We start from the raw sequence: 26,642 nt of genomic DNA on the forward strand, positions 1-26,642 counted from the left end.
TTCACCATCCTCTCTTCTGTCAATCAAGGCAGGAAAAAGTATTTGAAGAAACAGAAAATAGAAGTGTATTACGTGTCAGCCAGTAAAAGTATAAATAAAGACTAATCAAAGAACCAATCTATGAATATGTTGAGTTTTATTTTGAAAGCGCGCACAGGAAGCTCAGTCCGACCTCTTCCGGTTGTAGCCGCTGGTGGGCTGGCGGGCAGACGGAGCTGAACCGCGGAGAGGACAGGGAGGACGGGCGGCGGCCGTGAGGGTCGCAGGGATGTACAGTAAACACAGGCAGAAAAATGGGCAAACATCGATGGGAAAACGTGGATTTTTGTTTCTTCTTCTCTGCTTTTTGTCTCTCAACGCAAAACTGGCGCGAACGAGCGGAGAGGACGCACAAAGAGGTAAAAACTGGACGAAAACTTCTCACCAGTTGCGTGTCGGAGCTGCTCGGATCAAGATGACAGCATGGAGAACACACACTCTTTCTCATTTAACAACCTTTGTCGTGTGTGAATTTGATCTCCGGCCGTGTGGATCCTCCCACATCGGTCCCCTGTGCAGACTGACTGAGGGATGGAGCCGTTAGAATAACGACGCGGTTTGTGTTCAAAGTGATTTCATTCCAAGAAAGAGCAGAGAGAAAAAATAAAAATAAAAAATAAAATAAAAAATATATATAATGTATATATATATATATATATTTTATTTTATATAATGTTATTTAATTTAATTTTATTTATTTATTTGCCAAAGGACATGTCCTGTCCGTGTCCTTAAAAGGCAGTAGTTGTACTAGAAGCAGACGAGTTGAGCTAGTCTGGATTAAGATGAAGCCACAACAATGAAAAGTCAGCCCTGTCACTAGTGGGTCACTTGTTAACGTCCACAACTTTATTCATGGTGTGTGTGTAAGACCACCTCTTAAAGGTCCGCCTGTGAAACAATAGCTACACCACTCCCAGACATGTGATTTAAACTACCCCAGGACTGAAACAATGCCCCCCATTCACTGGCCCAGTCAGATCAATCTGTGTGCGGAGGCTCTGCCATTCTAGAGTGTTAAATGTATCTTCATCTAATGAAGACAGAGGAGAAAGTACAAGGTGAAATTTATGAATTACTGTCTATAATTAAAGTGTCATCAACGTAATTGCGGCTGCAGCATCTCTTAGCTCACTGTTAGGTCAGAGGTCACCCTCATAGATATCCACTGGGTTTGTTCAAACAGAGCATCTCAATGTCAATGCCAGTCATCCATCATCCAGACTGAGTCACAGCTAAAACTCCTCATCGGTTCACATGAGGTCTGTTCATTTACGCTGTAGGTCCAAAGCTGTTTAAATCAACCCACTGGAGTTGAAGAAAGTTTCTCTTAAGTCGTTTTGCCTCTCATCCAAGAGGCTTCTTCAGTTCTGATGGTGGCTGGTCTTGTCCCAGCTTTGGATAACCATGACCTGGACAACTGAGAACCTGCACAGACTTCATTTATGTAGCAATAAATCATGACTTAGGTTGGCGAACTGTGGTTCTAGAGCTGCATGAGACTCCTTAACGCTACTCTAGTGGCTCCCTGGAGCGTTTTCATAAATGTATAAAAACAGAAAAAGCTGGAGACCTTTTATTTTTGCTGTTGTTTAATATGGTTTCTGTAGAAGGACAAGTCTGACAAACATTCTTAGCATTTCCGCACCTCCACAAACATGCATCAGCGAGACGCGCCTTGCCTGTAGTTGACATTTACAAATCCCTCACCTTGAAATTTCACATCCTGTGAAGTGTTTTTGTCAGTTTGAATGGAACTCGTGATTCATCTGCTCATCCAGTCATCCTGTAGAGATCCTTGCACAGTGAAAAAGGGAGTCATTGTGATGCAAAACTGTGCTGATGATTTGACTTGAATCACAGACAAATCCTAAATCGATGGTAATGAAAGCTCCATCCATCCATCATCTGTCCATCTTCTAGACGACGAGACAGTTACGATGACTGTAATCATCTTGTTTCTATTCACTTTCCGCCATGCGGGTGCCATGTGCCGCTGGAGTATAGCCCTAGGCTATATGTGAGAGGTGGGGTAAACAACAATTAAACATTAATGTTAAAAAATTAAGTAACTCTAATAGATATTTACTCATTGCCAATGAATCACATGACTGTGAGAAGCCATGTCAAAGCGATCCCAAAAGCACGACAGGCGGGTCAAAGAGGTTTAATTCGACAGACAGGGTTCAGGCGCCCAAAAACACAATTCCACAGGCAGACAAATCCAACGAGGGGCAGACGAGTAGGCAGGGTCCAGGGGTCAGGCAGGGTCAGACACCGGAGAAATCAAACCAGGCAAACGGATCCAACAAGGGGCAGGCGAAAGGAAGAGTCCATCCATGGACGTGTTCTTCATCCGCACTGACCTCCTTCACACCTTATTCTCTTTACACTGGTGTATATAAGTCCTGTTTTGTGTCTTCCAGAGCTGCGTGGGAGGAGGACAGTGACGGTACAGTGGCTTCATCAAGGCCGAACCAAGAGGGAGGCTGAGACACTGACACAGGTTTGATATCTCTTTAAGCTTTTTTCACTAGCTCACTTTTTACACAGCCCAAATTTGCATTAGCGGGTAATCAGGTTGATGTTTAGAGGATTAGTGCATGAAGGCTCCTGGTTTGAATGAAAAAAACCAGGTAATCCTCATTCTGGACTAATTTTAGAAGTATTCATGACAGATTTGCAGACGCTTTCCGTGGTTGAGAAGGTCATGTCCAGGGCTGACTTGTTATGTCAGCGATGTCAGTTTGTTGAGATGGAATTGTCCAGACTTGTAATGGAATTTCATGTTAAGCATGGAAACATGTAGACAGTCACACTCACTTTCGGGGAAAGTCTATTTCAGAGTATTTGAGAGGAGGATTAGACCGATAGTTGAACCTTAGATTCTGGTTTTCGTCACACCATTAATACTTGTAATAACTGAGGTACCAGCTGAACACTGTCTGCTTTGTGGAATTAAAGGGTCTGATTTAAGTAGTGTGTGCTGTGGGTGTCCTTTGTGTAACAGATGAGGAGCTTTTCATACACCATGTTTTCAGATGAGAGGAGATAATCCCACATTATCACATTTATTAGTTAGGTGTGGTCCAGTTTGCTGAGATTTTTGTCTCTGCAGAGAAAACATTGTATCCTAAATATAATGCACACATGCTAGTACAGTAATCCTGTTTTTGATAGATTAAAAATTCTCAAAGGAAAGCTGGGGAAGCAAACTAAAACAGAGTGGGGGGGAAGTTGATCAGAATCTAAAAGGAGAACAGCAGTGATCTCCTGGATTGAAGGATGGATATTAGATGAGATAAAGCCTGGATGTTGCACTTGTCATTTGAATATTTAGTACGTACTGTTAATTTTCTCCTTTCATTTTCAGTCTGATTGCAGAACATTTCCTGTTTGAGACCGCAGCTGTTTTTAATATACATTCTGTGTTGAGTTTCATGGATGTGCATTCAATGAATTTAAATGGAATGAGCTCTTATTCTCTTAAGTACTGCAGCACAGCTGTGCTCACAATCTTTTTTCCAATGCTGGCACTGCTCATCCTTTAAGTGCATCTGGTTCCTTCACCATGTGGCTGTTGTTGAGCGAAAAATTTGTAAACTCTCTCTCCACTAAATCTACATCCAGACACTCGCACATGATGCCAGATGTACAAATGGACTCCATGACAATAAAACTGTGAAATAAGAAAGATTCGGCTCAGACCTACAGCTGTGCTGATGGCCCCTACCAACTTTCACCATCATTGAAATGCTAGTTTGCCAGTTCAAAGTTCTTTATTGACATATAGCCCATCATCCATCTGGTCTCAACAACAACTGGGAGACCCTACCTCATGGAAGTTAGGTAAAATGGAAGCAAAATGGAAGTTTAGGACTGAGTGGTTGGGGTAAGGAATAAATTAGGAACAGCCTTACTCCCAGTTGATGTCTTGTTTTTTTCTAGAAGACATTGATTCACGCTGAATCTTATGTCATTTGTTGTTACTTTTCAATTTTTCAATACTTTACTGGTTAATCAACCAACAGCCATTTCTAAGAGTTTTTGTCCATGACGCTGTATCGGCCCATGAGTTCAGAAACAACAGTCACCCGTTCATTCTGAGCGCATACCTCTGAAAGCAGTCATGCTGGTTTCATCACTCTGGTGTCTGAACTTGTGGAACCGATGCTGTTAAAGATAAAAAATTTACCCTGGAAATGAGGGTAGGTACCCTGAATCATTTTATTATGCTGTAATCTAATTATCTATGAATAATCTCAGCCATACCACATAGACAAAGGTCAGCAGTGATCTAAACCTGTAAATCCTTTGTAGATGAGCTCATATAGACTGGTGTTGTTGTGGTGGGGAGCTCTCACTATGAGGGATTTCTACATAGTCATCACAAGGAAAGTCTTCCCTGGTCTTGTATCTGTGCATCACAGATCTGACTGTCTCAGCGACATTGGCCACAGAATTTAAATTTCTCTGAAGAGAAAATCACATGGTAGCGTTTCGTTAGCAACCTGTGAGAATAATTAGTGAAAGAGGGAGACTGCTGAATACGATCAGTGTATTAAGGGAAAAACCCCTTTCCAGGGACATTTGACAGGGCCGTTGCTCAATGCTAAAGCTGTTGTCTTATCCAAAAGTCAGTGATTCAATGCAATCATTACGTGGTTGGTCTGGATAGGTCAAATTATCATTTGTTACTACAGTGTTCACCAGAAAACCATGAAATGGTAGAGAACCTTGTTCCTCCTGTTTGGTGACTGTTGTAGTGGTGGACAGTGTTGACAATCCCTGGTGGTTTAAGATTGGGAAAATATCAGCGTTAGAAACTGTTTTAATTTAATGTTTCTGGTATAGAATTCGGTTACATACCAATCAAACAGATGTATTCTTGAAATACATACAGAAAGTGTGAATTTCCCCAAGGTCTTAAACTAAGCTATTTATTTTTCTGGTAATCGTGTCCCTGTTCTTCAAATCAGATCTGTAGGGATCTCAGAACGTAAAAGGATGTGGAGTTCTATGAAATGATGTGTTTGGGTGGCGGAGATAAGGGAAGAGACAGGATTAGATAATCCTGGACCCTTTATTCAAACTGGTGTCCTCTTCATAGAGAAGAGTCTACAGTGGCGCTGCTCCAATAGGAGCTTGCTTTCATCAGGCTCTTTACTACAAAGGGTTGTTCTACAATGACAGAAAGTTGTCAGTGTTCTGGGATTTGGGGATGTTTCAGGGAGCACAAATGGAATAAGACTTGTTTTCAAAGCACATTTTTGGTTTGAATAGTGAATGAGTTTTTTCTTTCATGCAGACAACATGCACACAGCCATAACTCATAAAAATCTCACAAGCATTTCCATGAGGAATGACAACAGCGTATCAGAGCATAAATTGGAGGAGCGTGTCTGTGAAGATCCTAGTCCAGGTCAAGGTAAATCAAAAAAGCAAGTCAACTGGACTTGCTTAAGGTTTGTTTAAGACACCTCTAACGTTTAGGAGGGGAAAGCAGTGCACAGCCAACACTGTTTACAGTAGAGGTGGAGGGCTGCTGACGTCTACTGAGGATGTTGTTGGGCGGTAGGAAGAGTACTTCGAGGATCTCCTCAATTCTGCTACCATGTTTTACACAGAAGCAGATGGCTGAGGTGTCAGATTTGGACTTGCCTACCTCTAAAACCACCCAAAACCACCGAGGTGGTTGCCAAACTCCTTTGTTGGCAAAGTACCTCATGTCTCTGGATGTGCAGGGACTGTCATGGTTGTCACGTCCCTGTTACATCGCATACACTCAGTCCTGTTTCAACCTTTTGCTGTAACTGAGTGATGCACCTTGTTTATCAATGCTTCAGTATTTCCTTGATAGCATTTGGTTGACTAAGCTTTCTCTACAGATAAAACATGTAGACTTTAAATGAATTTAGCTCACTATGTTTCCATGGTGAAGGTTAGGGTTAACTTGCAGTTTCTTCTATGAACTACTGTTGATTTCATAGCGATGGCAAACTTATCCAAGGTTTTAAGTATGTTTCAGGTGAGAAATCTCATTTGGGAAATATTGAAACTTAAAGAAATGCTTCACTGCTGTTATTGTGGGTGTGGGGTTATTTTAGAATCTTTGGTATTTGAAGGTGGGCAGCACGGTAGGTCAGTGGGTGGCGCTGCCACTTCACACCAAGAAGGTTCTGGGTTTGAGTCATTTCTCAGTGAAAATTCTCTCCATGCCTGTGTGGTTTATCAGAACATGAAATTATTTCATGTTTTTAATGGTGGGAGGAAACCGGAGAACCCATGCATGGGGAGAACATAGGAAGTCTGCACAGCAAAGCCCCAAGTGGAATTGAACCAGGACTTACTGTAAGGCAACATATTTTTTAGATTAAATTGTTTGCTGATGACACTGAAGTTAAACTTCAGTGGTGTTAAATTATATGTTTTATATATATATATATATATATATATATATATATATATATATATATATATATATATATATATATATATATATATATATATACAGCCTTACAGTAATTGTAATTGATGTTTAATGAGCTTACTTTCTGCTATGAAGCAGTGTAAGTCTTGTCTCTGTGTGGATGTCTGAATACTCCTGTGTGCTACTTTGTTCAGTAACACCGTGATTTAATATAATTTTGTTCACCCTAATCATGAATACACATGATGGCTAAGCCTATGGAAACATTACTTAGGGTAATTAATCAGAAATGTCTGATTTCTTTAGGGGTTACTTTGGGGCAACCGAAACAGCAGCTTCAAGTGGCGCTTTCTTAAAAATCACTGAATGAGGTCTTCCTCAAATCTAGGCACAAATGAGATGAGCTGTGATAGGGAAGTTACTGTCTGAAGCTCTCCATGCATACATAATCACTGTTCATTACCCTGTGTAATAATGTCTACCTCTCAGGAGGAAGCCGAGGGCTGTCAGGAAGCTCTCATTAAATTGGTTTTGGTAGATTTGCCTTCCATCGGTGCAGTGTGTGTTTGCTCTGCCTCACTGGGGGACACAGGGCTCAGTCTGGGAGAAATCTTTCCTCACCCTTCCACATTCATCAGGCGATGACTGGATTCAACTGCTCTCCTCCTTTCCTTTTCTGTCCCCTTTGTCCCATCAGTGTTCTGTACAGTTGGATAGCCCGTGGTCTGCTGCTTCACATTGAGAACAGAGGAAAGTCGGCTATTGTCTGACGTATAACCTTTCCACGTCGAAGACATTTTGACAAACATGCTTGACAGTTGAATATTTGGTCTTCTACTTTTTTCGTAATTTAAGTCATAAAATTAATCTATTGTATACCAAGAAACACTTTTCTTTAATATGAAAGTGTTTTAAACAGTCTATCAGAATGTGGGAAACGGTAATACAGATATAAGGTGGTTCAATATCAGTATGGGGAGGGTTCATAAACGTTTAAATTACTGCAAATAATAAAATAAATAGTTCGTTTTTCACGGGTGATCCTGGAACACATTAACTGCAAGTAACACGGGATTACTGTGTACTTCTTAATATGCATGTTTGTGATGGGATTCATACATCTTCCATGGGTATTTTATTAAAAACTGTAAATGCAGTTTGAGGCCCTGAAATACATTTTGATCAGCATTTCTGCTTTTCATGTCTCCTATTATCTCTTTTCATAATTCCATAGGAAAACAACCCAATCACCGGAGAAATAATGCTCTCCTCCAGGGACCTCCACTTTGTGCTACAAGTGGAACATAATCAGTGAGTATGCCTTCTCTCTTCTATTTCCTGCCTCAACCCTTTTAATTCCGCTAGAAGAGGAGGTATTTGGGGAACTTTGAAAATGACAATAGACTTCTGCAATTACGTCTCTTGTTGTCTCTTCTCATTCCTGTCTTTTGGTTGGTCTGTGGTCAAGTTGACTGAATGTGTCCTATCTTGAAAAGTCACTGAGCGGATAGCCTGAGGATGTGGCTGTGCTTTTACGAATTGTGGCTCATAGCTCAGTAAACTTGAAGCTGGACGTCTGCACAAACAACAGAAACACTGCTCTGAAATACTGATCTACAAAGCACCATGTTTGAGGTACCACCTCTAAGTCATGAACAGCCACTGTTTGGAGCTTTTCATGCATTCCTACAAACTTATACTAAAGCATGAGACCATTTCCCTCCATTCAAGCAGCTGGTGCTGAGTGTCTATACACACACACACACACACACACACACACACACACACACACACACACACACACACACACACACACACACACACACACACACACACAGATGCTGGAATATCTCTATCTGTATAAGATCAACAGGACACTAAGAGCCTTCTTCAGTAACTCAATAGGAATATAGAAGACAACTATAGAGACCTACTTGAAGCCAGTTGGGACTGGTTCCTGTTGGACTTCAGTATCTAGACTGACAAACAGCTGCTGGCTAACCAACTGGACGAAGAGCAGAAGAGAGCATTGGTGATAGATTTGGCGTTAGCAGCTGACGCCAACGTTAGGAAGAAGGAACACAAACACACTGAGTATCAAGGGTTAAAAGAACAGCTGGAACAGATTTGGAAGGTACAGACCAGTGTGTTCCCCGCAGACGTCTGAGCCCTCAGGGCAGTGACCCCCAAACTGGGAGAGTGGCTTCAACAAATTCCTGGAAAGACAAGCCTCAATCCAGAAGAGCGCAGTCCTAGGAACAGCTAAGACACTTTGCAGAACCCTCAGACTACCAGGTCTCTGTTAAAAAGCCTGCTACTGAGATGGGCATGGATATGAAGGTGTGAGGGACGTTTTTTGGTGCAAAGGAAATAATTTACAGTATGTATAGAATGTAAAGTTCTAGTATACAGTAACGCAGTGACACTCAGATGAAAGGTGTAGTTAATAATACAGTGATTAGTGTTAAGGTTAGTCGTCATAGTTAGGGTTACGTAAAGGGGTTAGGTTTAGGGTTAGTGTTAGGGTTTAACAATAGAGTTTTGATCTAAGTGATGTCATAGTGGTTGTTTTATGTTGTCAGGGATTGTAACATGGGTAGCACAGTGAGAAGGGCTGTCACCTCACAGCAAGAAGGTTCTGGTTTCCATTCCTTTCTGTGTGGAGTTTTTTTGTTCTCCCCTTGTCTTTATGGGTTCTGCCTGAGTTCTTTGGCGTCTTCCCACCTCCAAAAACATACAGTAACAGTGGAAATGTGGCTGAAGATGAGATTATTAATGGATGATGGATGGATGATTGGTTTTAGGACATGCATGAAACAAAAAGGTGAGAGGGCGATCAAACGGACAGCTAACTGTTGCAGCTCACTGGAACTTACTGTTTCATATTGGATCTGTGCTAATTTAAACCAGCAGCTGAGTCTGGACGTGAATGTAGGTCAGAGAAAAGGGGACACCTTCTGAAGGAGGGTTCCCAGGAGATGTCACTGGATATGAATTTATTAGTGGGCCTCTTTCGCTGGAGCAGAACTGGAACATATACAGGAACATGCAGAGTGTTTAAAGACTAAGGACAAAATTCTGGCCACTGAAAAGTAGAGTACATACTGTACGAAACATTACAGACAACATTCAAATATATTTTTTCCAACAAAGAATGGCACTTAAAGGAGACCACATCTTCAAATGGGGTTTGCATGTTAATGAAGTACAATTCCAAGATGGGGCAAACAGGACAGGACTCTTTCTCAGGTAGTATTGTTATATTCTGGTCTCTTGAGGTCAGTATTCTGTGATGTAGCAGCACCTCCTGAAGAGGTGGGGCGGTAGAAGCTCAGTCCAATGAGTCTTGGGCTGGGGACTGGAAAGTCGCCGGTGTAAGACCCACGTGGACCAAAAATTAAGGAGTGTGAACTGCTCCGGCAGTTCACCTCTGGAGCACTGCCGGAGGTGAACTGTTCCGGCTGAAGATTGAAGGAGGCCTAGAGGTGGGGAGCAGCTGGGGGGGGGGGGGGTGCCAGACCTGATGATGATGTTAGACTCAACATCTCTGTGCTGGTTGGCGTTACTGGAACACATGGATGAACCATGACTGATGTTTGGCCGACCTCACGCTGCTTCAGTTTGTGATGGCGATGACTTTTGTTCCGGTTACATACAAAGCGCAACATGTGAGGCAGGGTCCAGTCCTGGGCCCCCTCCCATGCTACAGCTGACATAATAGTCTGCACTCAGTCAGCCAGTCAGTCAGTTAGTCAGTCAGTCTGTCGTTCAGTCAGTTGGTCAGTCCTTCAGACCACACACACAGATAATCTGGACCCTAACTTGTGACTAATCTGAATTCCCCATCACGTTGGACTGGCAGGTTTCTCAGGGGTGAACTGGGGTGAAATCTTCCTAATCTTGACTCCAGCTCCAGCTTTAATCTCCCATCAAAAATTATTAAATGGAAAACAGGGCAAAGTAATTCTCTCAACCAATGGGATGAACCTCCAAAGAGATAAGTGGTTTTTAAGATGAGAAACTGGAACTACCATTAAAAAAAAAAATCCAATAAGGAGAATTGAAGATATGTCTAGAAGTGCAGCTGGTGAGTTTCCAGTGGGAAGAAAAGGTTCTCCTCATTGGGAGGTAGGAAATGACATTTGCAGTTCACAATTTGTGCAGTTCTGTATTCTTTCTGTGTGGCCGATACCAGTTGACCCACGGACTGGTACTGGTTTGCGACCCGGGAGTTGGGGACCACTGGTATAGTCTTGACCTATGTTGTAATGTTGTCAGAAGTCAGAAGTAGTTTGAAGCTTTCTGAAAATGTGCTGGACCAGTGGTTAGCCTCACCCTGACTGAGATAATGTCACACCTTAACCACACCGGTACAGCAGCAGATGATCTCAGGCGGGCCGGTAACCATTTCCACATTTCCTGTATTTGGGGTTGATGCTGTTCAACAGTTCAGCTTGGTGGTTCTCACTTCCTTCATGTCACAGCACAGGGGTCAACTTCAGGTTTCATTTCTGCTCCCACCCAGTTTCAGTTCTCTTTATTCTTATTTGCTTGTTTGTTCTTTTGGATGTCTGAAAACCTTTTTAACATCAAGCATAAATGACAGTTTGTCTTTCTCTTAGTAAAAAGTAAAGTAATGCATAACAAATATATCCTGCAGTGCAAACCTTGAAGACTTTATGCAAATAATTCACAAACCATAATAATTTGTGAGTTATAACACCCATGCGTGTGGCGTATGGAAACAACATCTGGGGGGGTGGCAGGTGTTGACAGGTGTTTAAACAAAGCGTCTGGACCGGAAGTGATTTAATCATTATTCAGTTGAAGATATTGATGACCACGGATCAATCCGGGGCAAAACATTTCAAATACCATGTTGTTCGACATGGCAGCTGAGTGACATTAAGTAAAAAAATCAGAATATGTGACCTTTAATGATCTAAAGGATCAGTGTTTATAATTATACTGTTGAGGCAGAAACAGTAGATCCAATTTGTGCTGGGGGTTAGAGCACTGAGACTATGGGGTACCTGTGTCAGTTCTGAAGAAATCAGGTCTCAGTTTCCTCCAGGATTAATAAAGTATCTATCTATCAAACGTCCTCAGTGGTGGTGTTCAGTCCTGTACATATGTTGAATAGTGAACATGGCCTTGATTGAAGCGGTATCTCTACCATTATCAGGTTGTGTGAACAACATACGCCCTTGTGCAGTCATTGGTCAGTTGAGATTAACTTTTTAACTGTTTGCCAAGACTTAACGTTTTCAGTTAGTAATGCTTTTTGACAGTTTTGAATTAAGCTATAAGACATAAGACCTTGATCTTTGTCTTGTCATCATCCTCTATCTTGAAAGACAGACCGCCAAGAGAAGCAATCAGCGTTTCGTCCTGTGACCCACTGAATAAGACACTGTGTAAAGACCCTCCTGAATATGATGGAGTTGTATTTCACATCCTATCGTCCGGGAACCAGCGTCAATCAAAAATAACTTCTGTGGACTGTAGTATTAGACAGTGTTGTTGTGTTGCAGGGTAGATTGTCTGCAGTAAAGTGGGTGAAATATCTGAATTATTTTCCCTTGCAGTACCCGTCAATGAATAATACAACAGGGCTCTTGTGACCAAAGAGATTGGATTCGTCTATTCATGTCCATCTTCCATTTCCCCATGTCTGCTCAGGGATCTGCTGCAACAATGGGTCTGCTGGTCAGTAATTTAGTCACGCAGTGGTGAATGCTTTTGTCGTGGAATCACCAATCTGTACATCCGCAGTGAAGCATTTGTCCTGGGACATCTGGACGTTTGACAGCAGAGTCCTTTTTCACTTACAGCCTAAAACGGAGCGCTTACATTTTTCTAATAAGATGACCTTTTAAGGAGACAAGTTTGTCGTGTATTCTTCTTCAGGACTCTTTGAGCCATTTGTCAGTAAAGCAGTAATGAAATAGAGGATATAAAAAGGTTGTAGCACCAGATAAGAATTTGTATGACATGGTTCAATCCGATTTGTGCAGTCACAGTGAAAGTGTTGAGATTACTTTTGTTATCAATGACCATCAACCGAAGAGACTACAGTTCCACTGATTTAACATTTTATTTGCAGGAGATTGCTAATAATTATATTTAGAATCCCATGTGATGCCCATATACCCATATAGTTTCTGATAAAGCCTGGTATTATCAGAAATTATATGGGGATATAAGCAAACGGGGTTTGGAATATCACTGAAGCTTTGTCTCAAACAGTCTATCAGAGGGAAATGGTCTCGTAAATAATAGAATAAATAGTTTGTTCCTATATTGTGGAATTTTGTTTTTTGCGGGTGATCCTGGAACGCATTAACAGCGAATAACGAGGGATTACTGTAGTTGGATTTGACTCAAGCAATGCAGTCTTTCTAATCTTAAATGTGGTTTTTGTGCATGTGGTCAGACACTGTTTGGTACAGACTCTCCAGCTGTCAGCCTTTGACTTCTATTTGATGCAGTTCAGTCACAAACCACAAAGCAGAGAGGGAAAGAGAGACAATCCTGTTTTTCAGGGGGTCCAGAGAGTTGAGAAGACTGTTGTTGTGTTGTTTTTGTGAAAAGCTAGGTCATCTGAGGTCGATAAAATACGCATGTTTTGAAGGCTGTCAACACCAAAGGAAAGTGCATGGGGATGGATGTTCTTGATACTGCAGAACGAAATGACATGTGAGACCTTACACAACAAGCAGTACAGGAAGTGTCATTACAGACAGAGTAAGCTGCTATTAGTCACTATCTGCTAGTATCATTAGCTGTGTGTGTGTGTGTGTGTGAGTGTGTGTGTGTGTGTGTGTGTGAGTGTGTGTGTGTGTCTACAGCAGAAGAGGCAATGTTAAATCTCTCAACCTTTCTATCTTTCTTCTGTTTCCCAGGGGGCTTTTAGGTCCAGACTTCACTGAGACCTATTTTACCCAGGAGGGGCACCCAGTGACTGAGACTAAAGTCAATCATACTGTGAGTATGAAGCACCGGTGTCACTGTGTCTCTAGCAGCTTCAGGTGTTCCTTCTGGTGACACCTGACCCTATGTTAGCTGACGTGTATGTGACATACAGTAGGAATACCCGACCCCCTTAGAGTTGCTGGCAGGGGTACTGAACATCGCCACACCCAACGCCTCCATTGTTCTTCTTGGGGACCTTGATGCTCTTTTCCACATAAAAACCCCTGCCTTACTTTCTCTTGTCTTTCAGGATCACTGTTTCTACCACGGCCGTGTTGAAGGACATCCAGACTCCTGGGTGGCTCTCAGCACCTGCTCAGGTGTTAGGTACAGAGACTCCACCTGCACAGTCTCTTGTTTGAAGCTGGCATGAGTTACATTAAGCATCAAGACTTGAAATAGTGCTGGATTTGTTTTCTATGTGTCACCTTTATATTTAAATGTAACTGAAATATCCAGTTTTTTGATCAAAAATGCCCAATAATGAAATGTTTGTCTTGAAACTTATGATGCCAATGTGTTTGTTGGCCCCTAGGGGGCAGTAGAAATAAAGTGACACATACTGTATACTGTCTCTGAGAAGGAAATGAGGAGCTTTTTTTGCATGAGAGGTGCAATTGTCTGATAAATTTTGGTAATTCTTCAAAGAAAACTTAATTCCATGGTTTCCACCCTCCTTTTTTCTCCAACAGGGGCCTGATATCCTTAAATTCTAGTGACACCTACTATCTGGAGCCCGTCAGCGGTGCTGATCCTTCCCACCATTCACTTCTGAGTGCAGAAGACCTGCCAATAAAAGATGGATACTGCGGCCACTTCCATCACGCCGTGCATCCCAATCAGTTCAGTACATTTCACAACAGGGTGAGTCTTCTGATGCAAAATGGTAAATGGGCACGGAGAGAACACACAACCTCCACACAGAAAGAAATGGAACCCAGCCACAATAAGGGGCAGTTCAAGAGTTGACTCTGATCGGTCTATAGACGCTGCCGTCCAGCGTGTCATCAATAATGCTCTATTTAACCACGCTGTTGTTTGTGTCAGGTGAGGAGAAGCTCCTGGGGCACCACCAAGTACGTGGAGCTGTACATCGTGGCCGACAACACTCTGGTGAGCTGTGGTCTCCTCTGACCCCGTCCCACCCACACCACACCTGTGTTCACTAGTCCTCTGACATCACACACTGGTCACATGACCAGGAAGGAAATCATCTTTCACTATTATCTTGTCTCAGCTAACGGAGCTCTTTTAGACTGATGCCTGGTCTGTTTGGTTTCTGTCTGTTGTATTAACGCCATGGTAACCACACGCAGTGAGCAATGTGTAATTGGTCTAATTATGATGATGGAGCAGAGTGGAAGTGGTGGGTCTAACACCCCCCCATTGATCTGTCCATCAGTTCAGACGCCAGAATAAAGACTACGAGAAGACCAAGACGAGGATCATGGAAGTCGCCAATTATGTGGACAAGGTAACCAGTTCTCCCACTGCAGACTGGAGCCTTCACAAGAAGTCTTATCTGTCCATCAGTGATGTCATCGATGATGTCATCTGTCACTGACATGACATGAATGACTGAAAATGTCCACAGGTGTGGTGTCCACTGAACCTTCACCAGGATTTGATCGGTAGAGTCTGTCAAGCCTCTAATGGGGACTGTAGTGTGTGTGTGTGTGTGTGTGTGTGTGTGTGTGTGTGTGTGTGTGTGTGTGTGTGTGTGTGTGTGTGTTATGAACAGATGTTGGATCACATCCGTCTGTGTGTGTCCAGTTCTACCGGGCTCTGAACATCCGGTTGCCTCTGATTGGTCTGGAGGTCTGGACCGACAGAGATCAGTGCATCGTCAGCGAGGAGCCGAACGCCACCCTGTGGTCGTTCCTCCAGTGGAGGCAGAAGCTGAAGAGCCGCCAGAAACACGACAATGCCCAGCTGCTGACGTGAGGACAGGAACACACACACACACACACTTGTATATACCCTAGTGGCTGCATTCGTACACACACTTATACACACACTCATAATTACACTCCCTCACACAGTGTTACTCATTCTTACACACATATTCACATTCTTGCACACACTCATGCTCACCGTTATACACACATTCGTAGACACTAGTAGTCGCACTAGTACACACATTTATACACACACTGGTACACACACTTGTAAATTCATTGGTGAACAGAATGAATGAATTAAAATGCCAAAAGAGCTATTTAGTTTTAAATTAAATTAAATTAAATTAAATTAAATTAAATTAAATTAAATTAAATTAAATTATTTTAAATTAACTAAATTAAAATTAAACATGAATGAATTAAAATGCTTCAGGATCTGTTTAGTTTTATCTGCTGGATGAGTGGACATTATAGTGAACTGATGTTTTGTCTGTTTTTTAATGTGTGTGTGTGTGTGTGTGTGTGTGTGTGTGTGTGTGTGTGTGTGTGTGTGTGTGTGTGTGTGTGTGTGTGTGTGTGTGTGTGTGTGTGTGTGCCAGCGGTGTGATCTTCAAAGGGACGACCATCGGGATGGCCCCCCTGGAGGGGATGTGCAGTTTGGAGAACTCTGGCGGCATCAGTGTGGTAGGTGGGGGTCCTCCCTGTGATCGGCGTTTACTCTCACAGTGAAGTGACGTCCGATTCCCCCCCCCCAGGATCACTCGGAGCTGCCCATCGGCGCCGCCGCCACCATGGCCCACGAGATCGGACACAACTTTGGGATGAGTCACGACCACGACGGCTGCTGCGTGGAGGCCACGGCTGAGGAGGGGGGGTGCGTGATGGCTGCAGCTACCGGGTGAGGGTCAGACCTCTGGAGTGTGAGAGGATTATAAGGCGCAATGTCAGTTTTTGAGAACATTAGAGGCTTTTAGTTGCTAAAGTTAAATTATAAGTGAAATAAAAACAGTTTATCGTTCTTCTTTCCCTCCTTTTATTTTCTTTTGATTGAAAGGATGTTGAAACCAGACGATTCTTCTCTTTTCAGCTTTTCTTTTTCCAAACAATTACAATGAACCTGAAAGCGGTCGGTTTATACAAGATGTAGAAGTCATTCTAGTTGCAGGCATTACATTACGTGCAGGAATTACAATATTCCAGATTACTGAACAAAATCACTTAAAGCTTATAAAAATTCTCTGACCCAAAACCCAGAAGATAAAAAGAAGATCTGGTTAGAAAAAATACGAACTGAGAGGGAAAATGTTTTATTTTTGGTTTTATTTTCTACATTCTAGCCCCCAGAGGTCATAATAATAATCTGTCTGTCCAGGCATCCGTTCCCTCGTGTCTTCAGCCGCTGCAGCAAACGCGACCTGGACAGCTACTTCCAGAAAGGAGGGGGCATGTGTCTGTCCAACATGCCCAACATGAAGGAGCTGGTGGGGGACAAGAAGTGTGGAAACGGCTTCGTGGAGGACGGAGAGGAGTGTGACTGTGGAGAACCGGATGTAAGCAGTTTGGAACGGAAACGACCTCCTGACAGTACTCTACACACAGCGTGTGTGTGTGTGTGTGTGTGTGTGTGTGTGTGTGTGTGTGTGTGTGTGTGTGTGTGTGTGTGTGTCTTCACAGGAGTGCACCACTGACTGCTGCAATGCCAATAACTGCACCTTGAAATTCGGGGCACAGTGTGCCCATGGGGTGTGCTGCGAGGGCTGCAAAGTAAGACACACACACACACACACACACACACACCTACACACACACACACACACACACACACACACACACACACACACACACACACACACACACACACACACAGCTGTTTTCAGCAGCGTCTCAGTATTGATTGATCACTGCCAGTTATAATATCACTTATTGACAATGTAGCCACAAGAGGACAGAAGCCAGTGTCTTATTGTGCCGGTCCCATGCCCGGATAAATACAGAGGGTTGTGTCAGGAAGGGCATCCGACTTAAAACTTTTGCCAAATCAAACCTATGACTTCCATACCGGATCGGTTGAGGCCCGGGTTAACAGCGACCGCCATCGGTGCTGTTGACCTTAGGACGTTGAATGTTGGAACTATGACAGGAAAAGGTAGAGAGTTGGTTGACATGATGCAGAGGAGGAAGGTAGACATACTGTGTGTCCAGGAGACCAGGTGGAAAGGTAGCAAGGCTAGAAGTTTAGGAGCAGGGTTCAAGTTGTTCTATCATGGTGTAGATGGGAAGAGAAATGGAGGAGGAGTTATCTTGAAGGAGGAGTTTGTTAGGAATGTCCTGGAGGTAAAAAGAGTGTCAGATAGAGTGATGAGTCTGAAGCTAGAAATAGAAGGTGTGATGTTCAATGTTGTTAGTGGGTATGCTCCACAGGTAGGATGTGAGCTGGAGGAGAAGGAGAAATTCTGGTTGGACTTTGATGAAGTGATGCAGAGCATGCCTAGAAGTGAGAGAGTTGTCATTGGAGCAGATTTCAATGGACATGTTGGTGCAGAAAACAGAGGTGATAAGGAGGTGATGGGCAGGTTTGGTATCCAGGAGAGGAACGCAGAAGGACAGATGGTAGTTGACTTTGCAAAAAGGATGGAAATGGCTGTAGTGAATACTTTCTTCCAGAAGAGGCAGGAACATAGAGTGACCTACAAGAGTGGAGGTAGGAGCACACAGGTAGACTACATCTTGTGTAGACGGTGTAACCTGAAGGAGATCAGTGACTGTAAGTAGTGGTAGGTGAGAGTGTAGCCAAACAGCATAGGATGGTGGTGTGTAGGATGACTCTGGTGGTGAGGAAGATGAAGAGGGCAAAGACAGAGCAGAGGATGAAATGGTGGAAGCTGAAAAAGGAAGAGTGTTGCAGGACTTTTAGGAAGGAGTTAAGACAGGCTCTGGGGGGTCAGGAGGTGCTTCCAGATGACTGGACAACTACAGCTAATGTGATCAGGGAGACAGGTAGAAGAGTACTTGGTGTGTCATCTGGAAGGAAAGTAGATAAGGAGACTTGGTGGTGGAATGAGGAGGTACAGGAGTGTATACAGAGAAAGAGGTTAGCTAAGAAGAAGTGGGACACTGAGAGGACTGAGGAGAGTAGACAGGAGTACAGGGAGATGCAGCGTAAGGTGAAGGTAGAGGTAGCAAAGGCCAAACAAGAAGCTTATGATGACTTGTATGCTAGGTTGGACAGTAAGGAGGGAGAGACTGATCTATACCGGTTGGCAAGACAGAGAGATAGAGATGGGAAGGACGTGCAGCAGGTTAGGGTGATTAAGGATAGGGATGGAAGTCTATTGACAGGCGCCAGTAGTGTGATGGGAAGATGGAAAGAGTACTTTGAAGAGTTGATGAACGTGGAAAATGAGAGAGAACAAAGACTAGAAGAGGTGACTGTTGTGGACCAGGATGTAGCAAAGATTAGTCAGGATGAAGTGAGGAGGGCATTGAAGAGGATGAAGAGTGGAAAGGCAGTCGGTCCTGATGATATACCTGTAGAGGTATGGAAGTGTCTAGGAGAGGTGGAGTAGAGTTTCTGACTGGGTTGTTCAACAGGATCTTAGATAGTGAGAAGATGCCTGAGGAATGGAGGAGAAGTGTGCTGGTGCCCATTTTTAAGAACAAGGGAGATGTGCAGAGTTGTGGCAACTACAGAGGAATAAAGCTGATGAGCCATACAATGAAGTTATGGGAGAGAGTAGTGGAAGCTAGACTAAGGGCAGAAGTGAACATTTGTGAGCAGCAGTATGTTTTCATGCCAAAACAGAGTACTACAGATGCAGTATTTGCTCTGAGGATGTTGATAGAGAAGTACAGAGAAGGCCAGAGGGAGCTGCATTGTGTTTTTGTAGATCTGGAGAAAGCTGATGACAGGGTGTCCAGAGAGGAACTGTGGTATTGTATGAGGAAGTCTGGAGTGGCAGAGAAGTATGTTAGAGCGGTGCAGGACATGTATGAGGACTGTAAGACAGTGGTGAGGTGTGTGTAGGTGTGACAGAGGAGTTCAAGGTGGAGGTGGGACTGCATCAGGGATCAGCTCTGAGCCCCTTCTTGTTGCTATGGTGATGGACAGGCTGACAGACGAGGTTAGACAGGAATCTCCATGGACTATGATGTTTGCAGATGACATTGTGATCTGTAGTGAGAGCAGGGAACAGGTGGAGGAGAAGCTAGAGAGGTGGAGGTTTGTCCTGGAAAGGAGAGGAATGAAGGTTAGCCGCAGTAAGACAGAGTACATGTGTGTGAATGAGAGGGACCCAAGTGGAAGAGTGAGGTTACAGGGAGAAGAGATCAAGAAGGTGGAGGATTTGAAGTACTTAGGGTCAACAGTCCAGAGCAATGGAGAGTGTGGAAAAGAGGTGAAGAATGTTAGAGGTTCTGGAGATAAAGTCAGAGAGGCCAGACTGAGATGGTTTGGACATGTCCAGAGGAGAGATAGTGAATATATTGGTAGAAGGATGCTGAGTTCTGAACTGCCAGGCAGGAGGCCTAGAGGAAGACCAAAGAGGAGGTTTATGGATGTAGTGAAAGAGGACATGAAGGTAGTTGGTGTGAGAGAAGAGGATGCAGAAGACAGGGTTAGATGGAGGACACTGATTGGCTGTGGCGACCCTGAAGGGACAAGTCGAGAGGAAAAGAAGGAGAAGAAGATTGACAGATGATTCCATCATAATAAAAGTCAAATACCGTCGCTCGTCCTCCTTTTTTTCATCAGTTCTCAACTTTCTTTACACACTTTTACTGTTTTTATTCAGTTTATATGGAATATGTGATATTCCTAAAAATATCAGTATCCTGTTAATATTCTTATGCTGTGAGTGAAGATAGTCCAGGTTCACTCAGTTAAACAGTCCAGACTACTAGTAGGCGGCACGTTTACACAAATGACTATGTAGGCCTGTTTATTTATGCCTTTCTATTCTTGGTGGGTTATTTATTATCCTTTCTATTGGTTGTTGGTGATACTTTCTGTGTGCTCTTTCTGTGTTTTGGTGTAATCACCTCTGTAAGGGATCAATAAAGTTCTAGTCTACTCTGTCTCCATCAGCTGAAGCAGGCTGGTAGCATGTGTCGGGGGCCAGCGGGGTCATGTGACCTGCCAGAGTACTGCACCGGGGCTTCTCCTTATTGCCCCACCAACGTCTACCTGCTGGACGGCTCGTCCTGCCAGTCCGGACGGGCCTACTGCCACAACGGCATGTGTCTGACCCACGAGCAGCAGTGTCTGCAGCTCTGGGGTTACGGTACGCACGTCACCACAGCACACGGAACTCACACTGCACACACGTGTTCCGTGTTACTGGAGACTCAGCATCTCTGAAGGACCTGAATCTATGGGATGTGTTGTGTTTCCAGGAGCTAGACCGGCCCATGATGCCTGCTTTGAAGATGTCAACACAGCAGGAAACGCTTTTGGGAACTGTGGGAAAGACGAACACGGGAACTACATCAGGTGTGAGAAACGGTGAGAGGTTTACACCACATTTATTTTCACTACGTACTTTTTGCATTGAATTTTAAAGAACGTAACAGTTTCTACAAAGGTGGAAACGTGTTGGCCTTGAACACCAAACTAAAAGCGTCTTTGTTTTTTGTTCCGTCTCTGCTCAGCGACGCCATCTGTGGTAAAATCCAGTGTCACAGCGCCGCTAAGAAGCCCAAAGGCACCAACGCCGTCTCCATCGACACCATCATCAAGACGGGAGGCATCGAAATCAAATGCCGCGGCACCTACGTCTACAGCACCCAGGACGGCCAGGGGGACCTCCCCGACCCCGGCCTGGTCATGACCGGAACGAAATGTGGAGAGGGCAAGGTTAGTCAAGAGGCCATATAAAGAATAGAAAACTGGTCTGTCTTCCCTGGTGTTACCATGGTTACCACATACCAATAAAACACAACAGTATTTATAGAAAAGAGTTATGACGACTTACAGCACCAGTGGAGATCGAAGCGACTCCACAACCGTGATAACAAAGCTGTGACAGTCAGCAGTGATATCGGTTAAAGCAGAACACTGATGGTAAGGCAGTGTACTAGTAAGTGTGTACTAGTAAGTGTGTACTGGTAAGTGTGTACTGGTAAGCGTGAATTAGTAAGTGTGTACTGGTAAGTGTGTACTAGTAAGTGTGTACTAGTAAGTGTGTACTAGTAAGCGTGAATTAGTAAGTGTGTACTGGTAAGTGTGTACTAGTAAGTGTGTACTGGTAAGTGTGTACTAGTAAGCGTGAATTAGTAAGTGTGTACTGATAAGTGTGTACTGGTAAGTGTGTACTGGTAAGTGTGTACTGGTAAGTGTGTACTAGTAAGCGTGTACTAGTAAGTGTGTACTAGTAAGTGTGTACTGGTAAGTGTGTACTTTAACACGGATGCTGTCGTTCTGCTTGTGTCGGCACAGGTGTGCAGAGACCGCCAATGCCAGAATGCCTCTTTTAATGAGCTGGAAAGTTGCATCGCACGTTGCCACGGCAACGGGGTAAGCACACTCAAAACACACACAAATACACACACACACACACACACACACACACACACACACACACACACACACACACACACACACACCCTTATGAGGGCACAACTCAGTTGTCTGACACAGCTGCTGATCAAACTGTCACAATTCGTACTTGAACAGAGATAGCACCGTTTGGTAGAAAGTATATGAAGTGTACTGGATTATAAAACGCACTGGATTATAAAACGCACTGGATTACAAAACGCACTGGACTATAAGGCGCACTAGACTATAAGACGCACTGTTGGTTTTTGAGAAAGGCTTTTAGGTGTGTCTTTTAGTGCAGTAAACGCTGTATTTAATTAGTAGCTCCTTGGTTGATCTGTTCCATTATAGGGTTAATGTCTCAGGGCAGAGCAGGAATAATCCCAGACACATATAATCCCAATCAGCACCAAGCAGGTACAGAGTGCTCACTAACAAACGCCTCTTTGTGTGTTCACACAGGTGTGTAACAGTAATGGTAACTGTCACTGTGATGGCGGCTGGGCGCCCCCCTTCTGTGAGAAGCCTGGCCTGGGGGGCAGCGTGGACAGCGGGCCTGTCCAGTTTGACAGTGAGTTGTGTCGACGTTACAACGTCCGACCACTAGAAATCCTCCCTCGTGTGCGCTCCGCTGTCATAGGCTCCTCGTGTTGTACCGTAAAGACCAGAGTAGAGGAGCAGTAATTGTTACAGGTGTGTCCCCACAGGTCAGGTGGGGCTGGTGGGGGGTCTGCTGTTTGCCTTCCTGGTGGTCTTACCTGCAGTGCTGCTGCTCTTCTACTGCTACAGGATCAAGACTTCATATTACCATAAGTGGCTTTCCCAGAGAGAGAAAGACAAGAACAGAAGGTGTTCTGTCTGTCTGTCTACCTGTCTGTCTGTCTGTCCACCTGTCTGTCTGTCTACCTGTCTGTCTGTCTGTCTGTCTGTCTGTCTGTCTGTCTGTCTACCTGTCTACCTGTCTGTGTGTCTGTTCTGGGTCCAGTACCCTTCTGTGTGGGGTTTCTATGTTCCCCCAGTGTCTGCTTGGTTTCTCCAGTTTTCTCCCACCTCCAGAATCATCTGGATGAATTGATGTCTCCATTTGGGGGCAGCGGTATCTCAGCCCCCTAGCCCCCCAGCCTCACCCACGTCTCACCCCTTCCTTCTCTTCTCAGGCTGGAGGCGTCGGTGGCGAACGGAAAGAACAGCCTAATGAACTCTGCCTTCCACCTGAAGGTGGTTGGACCAACCAACAAAACCAGTGGCAGGGGGGTGAGTGCAGTGTGTGTGTGTGTGTGTGTGTGTGTGTGTGTGTGTGTGTGTGTGTGTGTGTGTGTGTGTGTGTGTGTGTGTGTGTGTGTGTGTGTGTGTGTGTGTGTGTGTGTGTGTGTGTGTGTGTGTGTGTGTGTGTGTTGTTTTGTTTCCACTAGGAGAGTGTGTGTCAGACACACTGATGTTGTTTCTCATTGTTTTTCTTCTGGTCGTAGGTTCCTCACACCAACAAGGAAGTCGCGTCCCCCCGATCAGCCTCTGCACCCAATGGCATCCAGCCAGTCAACATTGTGCGACCCCTTAGACCCACTATGTCTCCCCAAGGTGGCCCCCGGAACCTTAAGGTGGTTCGGCCACCTCTACCAGCTGGCAAGCTTCCAACAGCCCTACCCAAACCCCCCCAGGCTCCAAATAAACTCAGTCCCCCCAAGAAACCTCTGCCCCTCAACCCCACCAGGTCTCCATTGGTAAGAACATTTCTGACTCTCCTCATTTAGGTCAGACATGAGACTGTAGTTCAGCTGTCGGCCCTGGTGCCCCCGGGGGTCCAGCTCTGCTTCCCCCGGTGGTCCAGCTCTGCTTCCCCCGGTGACCTCAGTCTTTGGTGTTTCTTCTCTCGTAGCTGGTCTCAGAGCTGCAGCCCAGACCGTCCCTCTTCCCCCCGAAGAGGCCCCTCCCCCTCAGCCCAGCCAGAGGACCCCCTCCCACCAGGAGTCCAGCCCAGACCCCAGCCTCCCAGCCCTCCTCAGGTCTTTTGGTCATGATGCCCCCAGCAGTGGGACCCAAACCTGTGGGCAAAGTCTCAGCTGTCCCCCCTGTCAGAGTTCTCGGGTGGGCAAACAGACGGTTCTTCTGTCATCGTTAGTGTTTAGGCCGTGTCCACACGTAGCTGCGTATGTTTAAAACTGAAGCCTTTTCTGCTCCAAAATCAAATCCACGACTGCAGGCAACAGATATCAAAATGTAAAACTCTTCACTTTGGCCGTAGTTTTTAAGAACCAAAAATATGTATCGTTGTTTGGAAAATAGGCTTATCCGTAGAAAAATACATGTTTGTGGAAATATTCGGCTGCGTGTGGACATGGCCTTAAATATGTCAGCAGTGCAGTCTTAGAGATTAACGGCAGGTTTCGCTCTACGTCAAAACTAAAGGTGACCGGCCTACAGAGTCCGGGTCCTGCCTACAGTCTCTTCCTCAATGAGGGAGTTTTTCCCCGCCGCTGTCGCTTATCCTTACTCTGAAGGGTTCTGTTGGGTTTCTCTGTCCGTTGAAGTGCTTTGAAATGTCTGATAATGTGATTAAGCACTATATGAATGAAGGTTGATAAATAATAAAGGCAATATAACATGATAGTGGGCTGACAGTCAACAATCTGATCCAGGCAGTTCCTGATCCTTTGGTTCTTTGTCCCAGTTATTATCCATCAGAGTACATCCTGTATATTTCTACTCAATGTAAAAGAAACTAAAGTAGTTGACTATGTGTCCAAATGATATTCTTTTAGTCTCTCTTGTGTTTCGTGGTCATGATGCTGCTGGTGGTGTTAGAGACAGTCAGCGGTCCAAACCATCAGCATCGCCATCACTTGGGTTTTAATCGGAGTCTCTTTTCTGTTCCCTTCTGCTTCCAGACCGGTGCCAGGTGGCAAACCACACACAGCCTTACCTCCAAGACCAAAATGACATCCTGCCCCCCCCTCCACTTCCCACCCTTCATGGAGGCTGCAGCTGACAGCTTATTTGCACTAAAGAGACTTTGCCACTAAAACAAAGAGCTGTTGGACAGAGCAGACAAACACAAGAACAAGAACAGTTCAGACTTCGAAATGAGACTTACTCTACTGTCTCTCCTGTTTGACCACCTCCTTCCTCCTCCTCCTCCTCCTCCTCCCATGTTAATAACCATAATGACGCAGTTTTGCATGGAGGCCTTGCAGACTGAGACACGTGTTATCGCTCGGGGGTATGTTACATTTGTAAAGTTGATTTTTTTAAGGGTATTTTTCTTTCCTTAATGCTGTCTGTGTACGAACTGCATTTTGTAACGAGTGTTTCTATGTTTACAGTCAGTGTTTTGTGCCAAAGACGTGACTTCATACCTGGGGGGTGTCCCGAACACTTGAATATCTTGTCACATTAAGTTCCACCAGTGATTTTATTGTGGGTAACTGCATCTGCAATATGAATCTGCAGATGCCGACGCCCATCGGTAGGAAGGAGAGCCAATCAGAGCATAGCGTTTACATGGTGGACGATATGTGAGGTGCTTGAAGGACACACCCTGATGTTTCGTGTTGATTTGAATGTCATTTTCTGTGTTATGACTTTTTGATTGTTACTTAAAAAAATATTTTTACAAAACTATAACAAAATCGTTATGTTTCCGTTATTTTATTCCAACCTGGACAGAAGTTTTGGAAGTTGAGGCAAGAACCCTCCAAAAATGACACGTTTTCAAGTAAAGCTTCAGTCAAACTGTGCAGGTAGTAAGAAGAAGGTTTTGGGTTTCAGAGGACGTTGGAAGCGTGAAGTCCTCGTCATCAGGGCGGCACGGCGGCGCAGCGGTAACGCTGTAGCCTCACAGTCAGGAGGTCTGGGGTTCACATCCCACTGACGGCCTCTCTGTGAGGAGTTTGCATGTTCTCCACGTGTTCGGTGGCTCTAAAAACATGCGCATAGCTGAGTTAAAGTGATCGCAGGTGTGCAGGAGGGGGACAGGACACACCCAGGGGGGTCATTGTAGTGGGGATTGGTTCTAAACCCGATTGCAGAAACATTTTGGTCATTTCCTCCACCTGTGACCCCATAAATACAAGTTCCAAACCAAACCCCAGCAGATAAAGGTTTAGCTCAGAGAGATGAGAGGAGCAGCTCAGATCTGAGGTTGTTGGTTCAAATCCCAGCTTCTGCCTTTAGATTTTCGCCAGAGTGTTGTGAATAATAAATACAACATCCGACCACCCTGTGTGTGTGTCGTCAGGTAGCTCAGCCTGTTAAGGTGCTGGACAGGTGTTCACACATTATAGGTTCAAATCCCAACATTTTTCAGGCTGTTTCCTGAATGACGAAGACAAATACGCCCGGAGAAAAGGCCTGAGTGTGAAGGAGCCCGTGGCCTGGTGGGTCAGTTCCCACAATGAGCCCAACCCGTACTCGCTGCGGGTTCTGGATCAAAGCTGTGTCTCACAGAAATGAGGCCGGAGGGGGCCGTGTCCCCTCCTGGCCCTCTGGAGGTTTATAAAGCTGGGGTTATGGAGCCTTATAGCAGAAACGGCTGACATTTTACCGCCATCATGAACGTGAAGTAACTAAATTACTGCACGGGATACTCTCATCCTGCAACGTAAAGTTAAGATTGTTGGAAGAAACAACTCCTTATAGCCGCCAAAGAAGGTTCTTCAGTTTGTAGGTAATAGAAGCAAAAAGGTAGGATTGAGTTTTTGGGAAGAAGAACTTGTGATAAATAAACACTGAACCACAAAGTGTTGACTGACAGAATTTTATTAAT

General features: G+C 44.5%; 1 protein-coding gene across 2 annotated transcripts; it reads left to right on the forward strand.

Moving 5' to 3' along the window:
- The first annotated feature begins 198 nt into the window (after window positions 1-198).
- adam19a (ADAM metallopeptidase domain 19a) lies at window positions 199-26,539 on the forward strand. Of its 2 annotated transcripts, XM_068307985.1 has the most exons (23): window positions 199-398; window positions 2,466-2,545; window positions 7,704-7,780; window positions 13,375-13,456; window positions 13,695-13,771; window positions 14,137-14,308; window positions 14,492-14,557; window positions 14,847-14,918; window positions 15,218-15,384; window positions 15,945-16,029; window positions 16,101-16,243; window positions 16,718-16,895; window positions 17,020-17,109; window positions 20,429-20,624; window positions 20,737-20,845; window positions 20,992-21,196; window positions 21,779-21,856; window positions 22,343-22,451; window positions 22,588-22,729; window positions 23,038-23,134; window positions 23,350-23,601; window positions 23,757-23,965; window positions 24,766-26,539. In XM_068307985.1, exons 1-23 carry the CDS (start codon window positions 269-271, stop codon window positions 24,815-24,817), a joined length of 2,868 nt encoding a protein of 955 aa, XP_068164086.1. In that variant the 5' UTR covers window positions 199-268; the 3' UTR covers window positions 24,818-26,539. The 2 variants fall into 2 exon arrangements, 1 of the variants encoding a protein (XP_068164086.1); XR_011034384.1 differs by lacking the exons at window positions 23,757-23,965; window positions 24,766-26,539 and having other exon boundaries at window positions 22,574-22,729; window positions 23,350-23,489.
- The last annotated feature ends 103 nt before the right edge of the window (window positions 26,540-26,642 follow it).

This window comes from Antennarius striatus, chromosome 23 (genome assembly GCF_040054535.1).
Source record: "Antennarius striatus isolate MH-2024 chromosome 23, ASM4005453v1, whole genome shotgun sequence".
Classification (NCBI taxonomy): Eukaryota; Metazoa; Chordata; class Actinopteri; order Lophiiformes; family Antennariidae; genus Antennarius; species Antennarius striatus.

Coding starts and splice junctions, on each gene's coding strand:
- adam19a (XM_068307985.1), top strand. CDS start 269: ATGTACAGTAAACACAGGCAGAAAAATGGGCAAACATCGATGGGAAAA. Junction 22,730..23,037: donor GAGAAAGACAAGAACAGAAG/GTGTTCTGTCTG, acceptor TTCTCTTCTCAG/GCTGGAGGCGTCGGTGGCGA. Junction 23,966..24,765: donor CCCCCTGTCAGAGTTCTCGG/GTGGGCAAACAG, acceptor TTCTGCTTCCAG/ACCGGTGCCAGGTGGCAAAC.